Raw genomic sequence first — 14,639 nt, 5'->3', positions numbered from 1 at the left:
CCACTAAAGCTCCTCTTTCATTCTTCAAATCTTAACATCTATTTTTTTATTATTGTCATTGTTATTACTTGTGCTATTACTAGTAAACCTGTCATCCATACAATTCGCCTGATTGAGGCATTAAATTGATTGAAAAATACTATATTCTGTCTCCCATTTTCCAATCCAGTGTTTGGTATAATAAATATAGACCTCAAATTCACTGTTCCTATATGAGAATGTATTTAAATGAAGAGTTTTGTGACAAGGAGCCTTTTTAAAATTATTCCGCAGATTCTTTTCATTTATGTGCAAAGCCACCAATTTTGCACAACTTGTAATTACTATGCAAGTGATTACGGAATTACTGTGAAACTGCAAGAGAAAACAGACAGCTTAACAACTGTTCTCAGAAGTCTGAGGCTCACCAAACAGGCTCCTTGTCCATTACTCGTAGCTCAGTGGTGCTTATTAATTATACAGGATAATAACAGTGCGGGCTTTAAAAAGTCATATTTTTAAGGATTAGTTAACTACATACTCAAACCTGAGAGACGGCTTCTCAGCAGATCTAATGTCAAGGCCATGAGCTGTCCCCCGGCTCCTGCTCTCATCCCTCTTCTCCATGGTGTTCTGACAAGGAAAAGGTCACAAAACACGCAGGTTTACAAGGTTTCTTTGCGGGGAGGGGTTGCCCTATGAAAACAGTGTCGGTACCAGTAATCATTCCTTTGATTCCTTTGCCATCGCTAATCAGACAGAAATGGTAACCATGAATAAAAAGGGTGACGGAAAAGTGGAATTTCAACCTCTTAAAGAGTTTTTTCTCCTCTTACTTCCTTTGTCCAAGTATTTTTCTAACCATGGATTTGCCTTAGGACATGAGTAGCTGTAAATCGATACTTTCCTTGAATCCTAGGTTATCAATCTCATCTTTTTATACTTGAAAATAAAGACACAAGTGTTCTTGGTGGAAGGAAAACACTGATGAGTCCCATGTTGTTTGACTGGAACCCTGGCCAATGTGGCTCAGTTAGTTGGAGTGTCGTCCCCTACACTGAAAGGTCGCAGGGCACATACCCAGGCTGTGGGTTCGATCCCCCGTCAGGGACAGTGCAAGAAGCAACTGATAGATGTTTCTCTCTCTCATCAAAATTTCTCTCTCTCTCTCTCTCTCTCCCCCTCCCTCCCTAAAAGCAATTAAAAAATAAAACATTTTTAAAAATGTGTGCCCTTAAAATGTTTTTAAATAAAATGTAACTGAAAATTAGCTTTTTTGTTTTACTCTCACCATAATTTTGAAGTATAATAATAAAATATAAATAGGCAGTTCAGGAATTGGTCTTGTCTCTCTCCATTCTGAATGGACTAGAGCTTATTTTGAAATTTTACTGAAAATTTCCTTTTTTATTTGGAACTGGAAAAAAAATCAGGTCCCTCCCCTGTTTAATTCACATACGCATACGCATACGCACGCGCACGCACACACTGCAGAGCAAAGAAGATGGCTATCAGGATCAAATGGAGTTCCCTTTTCCTACTTCCAGTATACAGATATTATCCAGAGACTCCAATAATGTCATCTTTTTGCCAAGACAGAAGTAAAACCCAGTGCTCCTAACTGCACTGAACACCTGCCACCTGATACCAACACAAATGAGTAGCATAGGCTGTGATTCCTGGGTCTTGAACTTGAACAGTTTAAGGGAAAAGGAAGCATCAGATTTTCAGCACTGAAACATACTTCTGTGTTAAAGAAGCCCATGCTTTATTTTATTTAGGGTTTGTTTTTTGTTTGTTTGTTGTAAGCATAGCTGTTGAACTGTGAATTCCTCTTTCAAATGGGTTCCTATTTGTGGATGGTGGTTATAAGAAAATATAACCCCTGATGAAATAATTTTTTAAATTGATACATGACAGTAATTTTCTTAACTAGATTTCATTTGAAAGCTTACATTATATGGTACTTTGCTGTGGTTTTTCGAGAAAGTTTTCTCAGTGCTATATTAACACTTTTTGTAAAATGTCTTGGGAAACTTTTAATGTCTGGAGTACAGTAATTGCTAATGTCACTCTGTCTGCCGGCACATACTATATGCTGCGCCTACGCAGGACTTCAGTCCTTCCTAGCAGAGAGCAGAGAAGCGGAAGCCTGAGAATATCTTTCCACTCCCTTCCTGATCCTTAGACCTGACTGGACACCAGCCTGCATTCCCTGCTGACCTCTCATCCTCAGAGCTCACCACCCTCTAAGGGGGCGGATGGGGGTGGAAGGTAGCAGCTGAGCAGAGACTAGAAGAGGGGGTGGAATTTGGCAGCAGGTAGAAGGGATTTGTCTGCACCTCTGGTTGTAAGTGCCTCTGCCCTCTTGACCCACCAACTGAGTGAAGTTCTGTATGTAAAAATCACAGATAGTCCTAGATTATAATTCAAGAACATTTTTAGCATGCTTTACCTATCTACAGCCACCTTGATAGGTCTCCAAATATGTAAACTCACAAAATTTCATGCTTAGCATATTTTAGAAATGCAAGTGCTATAACTCAGAAAGAAAAGACCAGATACGCCTGTGGGGAATATAAGCCTCACAAGCAGAAGCCGGGAGTGTGGTGGTTAAGGACACAAACTTCAGAGCCAGGTGCGGGGGTTAAATCCCAGTCTGACCACTTGCTAGATGAGTAACCTGGACCAGGTTACCTGACCTCTCCTAATAGTTTTCTCAGCTGCAAAGTGGAGATGATGTCACTACCTAAGAGGGTTGTAAAGCTTAAATAAGTTAATGTTAATATAAATGCTTAGAACACGTCTAATACGTAGTTTAGCTCTGTAAAAGTATTTGTTCTCGTTAATATCATACTGTGCCCCCATTCTGATGTCATTTCTACATGTAGATGGCTCCATTGGATCTGTAGCCAACAGGTTCTCTTCATACTAACCCGTCACCTTTCATGTATAACTCCTAGCAAATCCCTTTCCTCAGTAATTTTAAAAAGAAAAATGCAATGTTTTCTCTTCCCAGGCACAACACAGAGATACTTTCATTGAAGAACGCTATGGAAAATATAACATCAGCGATCCTTTAATGGCTCTACAGAGAGACTTTGAAACACTGAAGGAGAAAAACGATGGCGAAAAGCAGCCGGTCTGCACAAACCCACTGTCGATTCTCAAGGTGGTGATGAAGCAGTGCAAGAACATGCAGGAGCGGATGCTGTCCCAGCTGGCCGCTGCCGAGAGCAGGCACCGCAAGGTGGGCTCCCGGGGGGCGGGCTGCGCAAGCTCTTGGGGAGACTGTGTAAACAATGCCTGACACTGCGGGTCCGCTGCCAGTTCTCACAGTAATTCAACCGCAGGTTCCCCGGGTCTCAGAAAGCCCCTTAGCTCACCGTGGAGCCAGGACGCAGGCAGGAAAGCCAGGGTGTTGCACATGCTAAGTTTAGGGAGTGTGCCAGGCACATCCACGACAGCATTCCTTCTTGCTAGGGCACTCCAAACACTTGGCATGTTTTTTCAGCTCTCGATCATTCAAACTTTGGCAACAAACTGGGGTGTGACCAAGCTTGTCGCTGAACGGAGCATTCTGTTTGCTTACTTATGTGATAAATAGAAAGATTAACAGGTATTTGGGGAATGAGCAAGCGAAAGAGAATTTACCTTACTATAAGCCATTAAATTATTTTCATTTATTTCCAGTGTTGAGTTTCATTGCATTTTATTTCTCATGAAACCATAAACAGTACCTAGGGTTGTTTACCTTAAAACTGTTCTACCCTAGTAAGAAAGTGTGTGTGCGTGTGCGTGTGTGAGTGTGAGTGTGTGAGTGTGTGTGTGTAGGCCTATAGCCCTAGTTTGGAAGGCAAACCTGTGCTTTCCTCATCTCATTGGAATTCGAGTGCTTATGATTCCCATTCTTGTCATTTACTGCTCAGATGTGGCCTGTAAAACATGCTTGGCTAGAATCTGCATTTTTTTTAACCATTGGTTTAGATTTATACCAACAGGGAGGACATCAGCACAATTAATAGGAAGCAACTTATTCTGAAAAACTGGGTTAGCAGCTGCAGCTTGCTGGACCTTAGCTTACTTTTATGGTTACCTGCATTCGGGAGCCATCTGCTTAAAACACATGACAAATTGCTTAGACTCAGGTCACGCCCATGGGTTTTCTGCCCCTTCAGAGTCCAAATAAAAGGCCAGAGTGGGGGTTCTCAACGATGGATGGGCCTCAGATGGTTCATGGTCCCCCTAAAAATACACAGAATGCCAAAAGCTTATGCCTGCTCATAGAAAATGAAAACTTCCCCATATCCTTCATGGAATTCTCAGTTGTCCAAGACCCGGGAAAGTGTAACCTCTGGTCTGCTGAAATCATCCGAAGACATTTATGCCCCAACTTAAAAGGTGTCGATGGGTCTGAGTTAGTTGCTCTAAAGCAGGGGTGGGGAACATTCGCCCGCATATAAGGCCCAAGAAATCATTTGGTCTGGCCCAGCCAAGGCAACCACAGGCAGAGCTCGAAATTCAATAAATCTAGAAGCTTTTTCATAGCAACATAAAGTTATATTAAGTGAATTATATTAAATCAATGGTATTATAAATATCCAAATGGCCTTAGCAAAAAGAAGTTTCCCTACCTCTGCTTTAAAGTGTGTGTGTGTGTGTGTGTGTGTTGGGAGGGGTGTTTAATGATACATAGTCCTCTAAGAAAACCTCACAGCATCCTTGTTTTGTGTGTGTTGTGTGTGTGTGTGTGTGTGTGTGTGTGTGTGTGTGTGTGTGTGTTGGGAGGGGTGTTTAATGATACATAGTCCTCTAAGAAAACCTCACCGCATCCTTGTTTGGAAGGCAGGCCTTTTCCCACTTCAGACAGGAAGTAACTGACGCTGAATGCCTGGCTGGCTTTCGAGCCCACAGAAGGGGTACTTAGTATAGGGGTGACTTGTGGCTCTGGGTGATTAGGGAAAGGAAGAGGTTAGAAATAATTCCAAATTCCTTAAGACTGTATTTCAGTGTAAGAGTCTTTGAATGTTATCTATTTTAAACCAATTGCCTAACTAATCTTAAGTGTTTTATCAGAGTAGAACACTGACTTTGTTGGACATCATGTAGTACCTAGAGCAGTGGTTCTCAACCTTCCTAATGCCGCGACCCTTTAATACAGTTCCTCATGTTGTGGTGACCCCCAACCATAAAATTATTTTCGTTGCTACTTCATAACTGTAGTTTTGCTACTGTTATGAATCAAAATGTAAATATCTGATATGCAGGATGTATTTTCATTGTTACAAATTGAACATAATTAAAGCATAGTGATTAATCACAAAAACAATATGTAATTATATATGTGTTTTCCGATGGTCTTAGGTGACCCCTGTGAAAGGGTCGTTCGACCCCCAAAGGGGTCATGACCCACAGGTTGAGAGCCGCTGACCTAGAGGCTTCTGATGAGGTGCTTATAGTCCCAGTTTGCCCGAGGGAGTCCATTTTCTGCCCGTCACCTTGGCACGCCCCTTTGACTCTGAGAAGCGCTGTTTGAGCAGTGAATTACATGGTTACTCTGCTTATTATGAAATAGATTCCCTAGTCCACCTCTTCCCAGTCCTGCTCCTCAACATTCAGACTGCCACTTTTTCTAATAACCACTTATTTTGGTAGGTAACTTCCATATTTCTAAATAATATACGGCTCTTTGCTTTATCAGTTTTAGACACTTCCTTACTTCCTTTTATAGATGTGGAGTTCATTATCTTACACCCCACCTCCCTTTTCTCTCCACCCTTACTTACCACCTTCCCCAGACAAACATAACCCCCTTTCCTCACCCCATTCTCCGTCACATCTGCTCTTCCCGAGCCCTGAGCCTGTCCATTCTGTGTCTCAGAGGATAGACCCTGGCTCAGGCCTAGCAGCAGATGCCTGGCTGCCAACATTCTATGTCTCAGAATAAAGGTGAGGCGCAAAGAACTGTTCTGGGAAAGACAGACTCTGAGGCAGGCCCCTTGTTTTCTGTCCGACATCACCCCTCTCCTCTGCAGTCCCCGCCCCCTCCAGGCTCCTCAGGCAAAGCAGCTTCCTCGCCATTCCAAAGCAGTTACCCTCCTCCCGCCTCTCTCTCCCACGTGTCATTCAAATTCCTTGTCTGTGACGTCAGTGTGCTCCTTGGTCGCCCTGACTGGGGCTGACTGTCTGACTCTGGACTGTCTTAGGTGCTTCACTGGATAGGCACTAGTATTCATTGTATTGTAAGTGTGATCCCTTGATATTTAGAAATGACTTTTTTTAATTCTTTAAAGGTGATCTTAGACCTTGAGGAGGAAAGGCAAAGGCACGCCCAGGACACAGCAGAGGGAGATGACGTCACCTACATGCTGGAGAAGGAGAGGGAGAGGCTGACCCAACAGGTAATTCGGTGGAGGGCTTCGCACAGCATCTGCCGGGAATAGCATTTCTCAGAGACGGTTCGGCCAGGTGTAAATTGGTGTTGCTCAAGAAAAAGGGCCTTGTAGACAAACAAGTCTGGGAATGACTGGATTAAACAAAGTTAAGCAGGTTTCTAACTTCAATTTCTCAGACCCCCTAGTATGCCAAAACACACTGAGTCTGCAGGAAAAAGACAGGGTATTCTGTGTTGAGCAAATCTGTGTTTTCTCGATATAGAAATCATATCTTTTCTTGATATAGATCACTGACTGTGAGGCTATTGTTCCCTAGAATGCACTTTGGGGAACACTAATGTCAAACACTGACTTTTTCTGACTTAGGACTCCCAATAGAAACACATTTTATGTGTGATTTTTTTTTTTTTTTTAATCCTTACCGGAGGATATTTTTTTTCCCATTGGTCTTTAGAGAGAGAGTGCAAGGAAGGGAGAAGGGGAAGAGAGAGAGAAATATCAATGTTAAAGAGACCCAGTGACTAGTTCCTCCCGCATGGGCCCCAACTGAGATCGAACCTGCAACCGAAGTACATGCCCTTGGCTGGGAATCAAACCCAAGACACTTTGGTCCATGGGTTGACACTCTAACCATTGAGCAAACTGGCCAGGGCGAAACATTTTACATCACAGCCCAGTTATATACACACAGGCCTGAAACAAAAACATCATGAAATCATACATAATCCTTAAAACACACATGGATATTTTCTCTTCTATTTTATCTTTTAAAAGTTCTGGTTATGACTTACTCAATTGGTTTCCCCATCCATGAATGGGTCTCAACATTTGACATATACTGACTAAAAGGGTTCCTGAACCTTTCCCTTTAAATAGGGTTGGGATAATGATTAAAACAGACTGCATTTGTATAAAAAGTATGATTTAAATGCAACTACTCGTATCTGCATTTAAGCCCAGAAAGAGTTACTGCTGAAGCGTTAGGTTTCTTCTCCAGCGGCTCTCATCACAGCGTCCTTCATGTGCTCTGTCCTCTGTCCTGATCCGCTGAACTCTCCGCACCTGAAACACAATGGTGGCTCAGATTCCCACCAATAACCCTGAGGCTTCCCAAGAACTAGAGGTGCCTCCTAAGTCATCCAAGAGATTAAATTGTGCCCTGACTTCAGAAATATCTGGTCTAAGCCGGCTGGTGTGGCTCAGTGGTTGAGTATCAACTATGAACCAGGAGGTCATGGTTCGATTCTCGATCGGGGCACATCCCCGGGTTGTGGGCTTGATCCCCAGTGGCAGGAGGAGTGCAGGAGGCAGCCAATCAGTGATTTTCACCATTGATGTTTCTATCTCTCCTTCTCCCTCTCTGAAATCCATAAAAATATATTATAAAAAAAGAAATATCTGGCCGAAACCGGTTTGGCTCAGTGGATGGAGCGTCGGCCTGCGGACTGAGAGGTCCCGGGTTCGATTCCGGTCAAGGGCATGTACCTGGGTTGCGGGCACATCCCCAGTGGGAGATGTGCAGGAGGCAGCTGATCGATGTTTCTCTCTCATCGATGTTTCTGACTATCTCTCTCCCTTTCTCTCTGTAAAAAATCAATAAAATATATTAAAAAAAAAAAAAAAAGAAATATCTGACCTAGGCACGTGACATGCGTGTCATCCCGTGTGTAAGAAGAGCTAGCCCGGGCACTCTAGTTTACCTGTTCAGTGTATCTCTGTGTGTTTTTACTCTAATCAAGATGTGTGGTGATCTGTCTTCCTAGTTGGAATTTGAAAAGTCCCAAGTGAAGAAGTTTGAGAAAGAGCAGAAGAAGCTGTCGGGCCAGCTGGAGGAGGAGCGCGCCCGCCACAAGCAGCTCTCGTCCATGCTGGTGCTCGAGTGCAAGAAAGCCAGCAGCAAGGCGGCCGAGGAGGGCCAGCGGGCCGGGGAGCTGAGCCTGCAGCTGGAGAAGGAGAAGGGCCGGGTGGGTGCGCTGGAGGAAGCGCTGGCGGCCGAGCGGAAGCGGGGCCTGCAGACGGAGGCCCGGGTGGAGAAGCAGCTGTCGGAGTTCGACATCGAAAGAGAACAACTGAGAGCAAAGCTGAACCGGGAAGAGAACCGGACCAAAACTCTGAAAGAAGAGATGGAAAGTTTGAAGAAGATCGTAAAGGATCTAGAAGCTTCTCACCAGCATAGTAGCTCTAACGAGCAATCAAAGAAGCCAGTGACCACGTCTAAAGGCACAGTGACCGAGCCTCCCAAGCTAGTGTCTGTATTCTGCCAGACGGAGGGTTTTCAGGCAGAAAGAATCCATGGGAGCAGCGTAGCCAAGACAACAACCACTGGGCTGCCCGGTCCCACCACTCCCAGTTACTGTTATGCAAAAGCCAATGGCCATTTTGAGCCAGAGATGCAAATGACCAAGGAGTCCGTTACAGGCAGCAGTGTGGAAAACCAGACGCCTCCACGAGAGAAGTCTGTGGGCTTGGCCCATGAGAAAGCCGTGGAGAATGGTGGGTGTGCCGGGGGAATTGAGAACCCGGTCCCGGTGCCGAGTCAGCTGCCGTCCAGCAGTAGCTCACTGTCTCCCAGCAGCACTGCGTCCTCCTCCCTCACGTCCTCGCCTTGCTCATCACCAGTGCTAACTAAGCGCCTGTTGGGGTCCTCAGCCAGCAGCCCCGGCTACCAGTCATCCTACCAAGTAGGGATCAACCAGCGGTTCCATGCAGCTCGGCACAAATTCCAGTCCCAAGCAGATCAGGACCAGCAAGCCAGTGGTCTGCAGAGCCCTCCGTCCAGGGACCTGTCCCCCACCCTCATAGACAACTCCGCCGCCAAGCAGCTGGCCCGAAACACGGTCACTCAGGTGCTCTCCAGATTCACCAGCCAACAGGGGCCCATCAAGCCCGTCTCGCCCAACAGCTCTCCCTTTGGCACAGACTACCGAAACCTGGCCAGTGCTGCCAACCCAAGGGGTGACACCAGCCACTCACCTACTCCAGGCAAAGTGTCCAGCCCTCTGAGTCCCCTGTCTCCAGGGATCAAGTCCCCCACCATCCCCAGAGCTGAGAGAGGAAACCCTCCACCCATCCCACCCAAAAAACCTGGCCTCACGCCTTCTCCCTCTGCTACCGCACCCCTGACCAAAACTCATTCCCAGGTGTCCTCTGGGACCACCGCGGAGGACCTGGCGAGCAGCTGCTCTTCCAGTGCTGCCATGGCCAACGGCAAGGACGTTGAGATACTTCTGCCTCCCGGCAGCTAGTCCCTGAGGGGTCTGCACCGTTGACATTCCATCAGATCTTGTCCAAGAGCTTGGAGTCAGACCGCTGAGTCAGATCATGTTATTTATTTTGATAGTAGCTGAAACCATCTGTATAATACATTTAGTGTATTTCACTTTTTTGTATTTTTTTAAGTAGAAACTGAGTAGCTTGGGTTTTTATGATGCACCTCTTTGTACTATAAAACTAGGAGGGCACCTCAAAGACATCCCACGCGCAGCAGTCCCCGTGGTGGTGTGATGGAGGGCGCTGAGTGAGTAGCAGGTGGTGACTTGCTGTCTATTTTAGGACTAGAATCACTCGACACTCATTTTGAATTATGCAGAAGTGGTTCATGCAGATTTTTATTCCAGATGAACATGTTTTAAAAGTGCCTGAAATAAGACTGCCATATGAATGTGATTCTGCAGCAAAAACACGAAACGGCTCGTTTAATTGCAGAAAATTAGATCTTCTGTGAATCCTGAATGTTAAAAACAAGCACTGCTTTTAATCCTCTTTTACTGTTTTTGATACTACAAGCTGCATAAGTAGAGTGGGGATCCTAAGGTGGGTGTGAACTCACCACCAACCAGAGCTTTTTGGAGCCCCTGAGAAGCCCTCCTGCATTAAGTAGTTGGGGTGTTGGTTTTCTTGTACTCTGGAAAAACTAAGTCACTCCCAGTGTCCAGCATACATTCTTGAATAGAATGAAATCACATCTCCATTCAAAAAAATGTCTTCAGGCATCTACTGTTGGTAAGGAACTTCTGATTCCGATTGCTGTTACTTGAATAGGAACTGGTCACTCATTCTGTATAAAAGTTTTGCCACAGAATGAGATCTTTATTCTATAATCAAAAAGCAATAATTTAAAATTCGCTCTTTGTAATATAAATCAAAATCATATAGGTTTTACCAAGCTGTTACTCTTATTCTCCACGCTGCCAGCACTTGGTGTCTGTCTGTGGAACCAATTACCTTTTGCCTAAATGGAAGTATCGCATATCTGTATAGACACACATCCCTTCATGCGTTTGACACATAAATATTGGTGTGATTATATCTTTGGAGTTTGCAATATCGCATAAAGGATGAGTAGAAATGCATGTTAAGATTACCTACCAAAGCAACTAGATGGGTCTGGAACCCAGTCAATCAAAGGAGCAATGGTGTCCACAGGAGGTGGGGAAATTCCACATGAAGTCAGGTCTTCAGATTCATAAAAAGGCAGAGCCAGACCTAGCTGGTTTGGCTCAGTGGATAGAGTGTCCACCTGTGGACTGAAGGGTCGCAGGTTTGATTCCAGTCAAGGGCACATGCCCGGTTGTAGGCTCAATGCCCAGTCAGGGGTGTGTAGGAGGCAGCCCATCAATGATTCTCTCCATCATTGATGTTTCTAACTCTCCTTCTCCTTTCCTCTCTGAAATCAATAAAAATATTTTTTTAAAAGATAGAGCCAAACTAACCCTAGTGGCACAAAACTGAACGGGCCGCGTAAATGAGTGCGGTGGGTCACTCAGGCCCGTGGCGGAAGAGCGGAGCAGTAGGAACCGCAGCACACTGGATGCCCCAGCCCCATTTAAAGGTCCCCACCTGGTCCGTCCAGCAGCTTGTTGCCATGCAAGATGCTGGGCCAGGGTTACCAGCTCCTCAAATTTTATAAAATCCAAATTTTCATGAGAAACATCCTCATTTTAAAATATCAAGAACTGATTCAAAAACCGTTTAAACACTTCTGCAGCTGGGTTTAGCCCACAGCTTCCGAGTTGCAATCCCCTTCTTTCTAGAAACTTAAATTATTTCCATCGTGGCAGGTATGTGAGGACAAAGCCTCCAGACTTTCCAACCTGTAGGCCAGTACAGGAAACAAAGTCCATAGAGTATAATGAACATCTCCCTCTTCCAAACAAGACTGCCCACACCCAGCTCCGACGTGGTTATCTGATTGTGTGTCCACAGGGATGGGCGTCACAGGACATGGTGTCCTCATACATTCTCGCCGACATCTGCCCAGCAGCCCCTGACCTGTCATTTAAGTCTGTTTCCTCTTAATCCAGTGTGAGTTGATGGGCAGGTGATGGAAAGTAATGTGTAACTCGCAGAGGAGCACATCGGTGTCTCCACAGCTTATGGTTTGATGAGGCCAATACTTAACAATTAAAAACAATTAATGCCCCAGAGAGTCTACCAGTGATGAAGGGAGTATCTTAACTTCCCAGAGCGGTCATGCACTGGGCTTCATTCCCCGCATAGCCAAATGATGGTGTTGATGATAAAATAGCTGAACTTTTTAAATTGAGGGGCGACAGTCCCAGAGTATTATTACCTCTCTTGCTTTAAATGGTAATCTTAAAGGTTGCATTGTGCTCTTCCTTTATTTTGGCATAGATATATAGAGAGAGATATTATGGGGAAGTTTATTTCTTAGGAAGTGCACTGAATAATGTATTTCTTTTACAGTGTAATATGGGGGTGGGGGAAATGAAAAAGAAACGTGTATTTTTGCTAGTTGCCTATCTTCTGAGATAAAAAGCACAATACTGCAATGGATCCAATAATCCTGTTAGGTATTATAGATTAGTATTTAAGTTTGCCGTAGATGGTGTGTGCTAAGTAAAAGTTCCATGACTCACAGTTTTGGTATTTAACCCATGTTGCAAAAGCTGTGTTACTGGTCAACAGATGATAATGATGTGTAACCCATAACACAGGCATTAACTAGTCACTAACATTTGTAAAGCAAATGCACCATGCAGAAATCTTCATCCATTTTTATAGCAGACTACATTAAAACAAGTTAAATCATACTGTCTGGGGGAAAATAGTCTTGTTTGTACAAAGTGAAGAATGTTGCCCAACAAGGGGCCTGTTTTGTTCCGGGAAGAAGCAAGTGGTGTAGAGAGAGCATTCGTTCACGGCTTTAAAAAGCCAAATAAAGTCAGTGACCCATCCAGTTAGACCCCAAAAGGAGCTGGAGCATTGGTTTTCTTTAGAACTAGAGTTGGAGGAAGCCTTCCCAGTATCCAGACTGTAATTGTTAAACCATTAGGAGACTCTGAACCTTTTGAGAATCTAAGAAAAGCTAGACTCTATCGCCAGAAAAAATGGATACATACAAATTTGGTTGATGATTTCACAGGATCCAGACCCTGAAACCATCCATGATTCGTGCCCTAACTTCAAAATACTGATCTTGTCCTGCCTCTTCTCACTTTACCAATGACTGATGCACCCCTTGTCTCCTTTGTTAGGAAATGCAAGTTGTAGCCAGACAAAAGCACTTGAAAGTCCCTTGATGTACAAAAGATGTTCAAACAGTGTGGATGTTTACATATCTTAAGTCTCCAGCATTTAAGCCAATTAATGATCATCTCAACAAACACTGGGCATATCTGGTTTCCCATAACAGCCTGTCAGCAATGCTGCCTGGTCAATTTGTTTGTGTGTGTGTGTGTGTGTGATTTATAAAGAGCGATTCTGGTGCTTCGTACTTGAAACAAAATTTCAAATATCTTTTGAAACACTGGATGTGGATTCTTACCCATAGTCAGAGGTAGGCAATGAGCGTTGTCCCATAGGAGTCATTTTAATGTAATTACTATAAAACTACTTGAGAACATTTGAGAACCTATATCCAGCCATCTGCTCGTCCATCAATGGCCAATTCATTGCTAAAAGCAGAGAGAAAGGGCAGTGGTTCTCAGACTTTCTTGTGCTTCAGTATAACCTGGGAGCTGCTAAATATGTGGACTCCTGGGGGTGGGCCTAGGGACCAGCTGATGTGGGTCATCTCCTGAGAAACAGTGCGTCACAGCCCTCACCAGTTCACTCGCAAAAGCTGGTTCTTGCCTTTGACCTAAGGAGACGTCCTAAGCTCCTGAGTCTGGTTTGCCAGAAGGCATGTCAGAGTTAAGAGTGTCTAGTTGGGTTCCCAGCCGTGCTGATGATTTCACACGCCCGTTGCCTTACTAACCTTGACAAGGGTGCTGTGAGGTCACTGAGGACCAGAGATTTGTACAGGCCTTAGTAAGGGACAGGGCAGCCTGGACTTCACCCCCAGGGCTTTGCTCTTTCCACCACCTGTGTTTCGCTGCTCCCAGGCCCTCTGGTGGGGGGAAGGCGAATGGGGGGGGAGGGTCGGATAGGAGGGGGTGGTTCTGACTGTAGACTAAAGTTGGGCTCTAGATAAGTGTCTGGGCAGATTCTTGGAATGGAGCAGGTTTAAACCCTGCAAGACACCACACTCGCCTCCTACTCACCCTACCCATCCCTGCCCCCCCAGGAGTGGATTATCAGACCTAACCAAGAATTCCTCAAGCAACAGATTTTCCTTTAATATTTAAGACAGAAACCAAGGTAGCTATTACGGAAAACAAGTCTTAAAGTGTTTCCTTTAAACAATCTAGTTGGGAGAAGCAAAACATTAACACAGAAACTTAACTGAGACGACTGACTAACAACGGGGTTATTGAAGGTGCCCTGGCAGAAGCACGACGGTGGAATTGAGGTGACACGGAGTACCCCGTGGCTCTGTCCACATCACTGAAGTGGTTGGTTCTGAGAAATTACTGGAAGTGTCCCAACAAGATCGGCCTTATCCCTGGGGAGTCGCCTACTTAATTTGACAAGAGCCCTATTCACTAACAGCACTGTAGACACCAGACCCCCTGGAGGAACGAAGGGCTCGTTTCCCTCGCTGTGGGGATTCTGACAGGGAGCTTCCCTCAGCCTGAGCCCCTTGTGGGAACTGCCTTAACCGAACCATCGTTCTGACCAAGGTCACATCTCCTTCCATGGGCAGTTCATGTCCAAAGACTGGCTGGTGTGGAGTATAAAGACCTGGCCCCTTGTCCCTAATCAAGGGATCTCCGAAGGGTCATCCCAGCTTCAAACCCCCCAGTAGGACGGCTGAGCCACAACTCAACTTTCTCTTCCCTTCTTTTCCTCCCCCGCCCTCCGCGTGGATCCCAAGGGTACTTAGTCCCTGGTAACCTCCTGTGCCTCAGTCTCCATCTCGAC

The 14,639-nt window shown here is 45.1% G+C and overlaps 2 protein-coding genes across 10 annotated transcripts in view; one reads left to right on the top strand and one right to left on the bottom strand.

Annotated features, from left to right (window-relative positions):
* The window catches only part of CTTNBP2NL (CTTNBP2 N-terminal like), a 44,470-nt gene extending 31,470 nt beyond the window's left edge, over window positions 1-13,000 (top strand). For all 4 annotated transcript variants that reach the window (XM_036342989.1, XM_036342987.1, XM_036342986.1 and 1 more), the window contains 3 exons: window positions 2,999-3,229; window positions 6,273-6,380; window positions 8,138-13,000. In XM_036342989.1, coding sequence (XP_036198882.1) covers window positions 3,062-3,229; window positions 6,273-6,380; window positions 8,138-9,619 — 1,758 coding nt within the window. In that variant the 5' untranslated portion in view covers window positions 2,999-3,061 and the 3' untranslated portion in view covers window positions 9,620-13,000. The remainder of the gene's footprint in view (window positions 1-2,998; window positions 3,230-6,272; window positions 6,381-8,137) is intronic.
* The window catches only part of ST7L (suppression of tumorigenicity 7 like), a 112,990-nt gene continuing 98,871 nt past the window's right edge, over window positions 521-14,639 (bottom strand). For 3 of the 6 annotated variants that reach the window (XR_004973248.1, XR_004973247.1, XR_004973249.1), the window contains 2 exons: window positions 4,076-4,224; window positions 521-612 (listed from right to left, as the gene is read on the bottom strand). Coding sequence is in view for 1 of the 6 variants with exons in the window: in XM_036342990.1 (XP_036198883.1) it covers window positions 7,341-7,436 (96 nt within the window). In the remaining 5 variants the exon portion in view is untranslated. Of the gene's footprint in view, window positions 613-4,075; window positions 4,225-7,325; window positions 7,437-14,639 lie in introns of those variants that run through there. The other 3 variants (XR_004973246.1, XR_004973245.1, XM_036342990.1) reach the window with 3 other exon arrangements.

Source organism: Myotis myotis, unplaced genomic scaffold (genome assembly GCF_014108235.1).
Source record: "Myotis myotis isolate mMyoMyo1 unplaced genomic scaffold, mMyoMyo1.p scaffold_m19_p_18, whole genome shotgun sequence".
NCBI lineage: Eukaryota > Metazoa > Chordata > Mammalia > Chiroptera > Vespertilionidae > Myotis > Myotis myotis.
The sequence above is the reverse complement of the archived record's forward strand: the minus strand, read 5'-3'. Positions and strand labels throughout refer to the sequence as shown.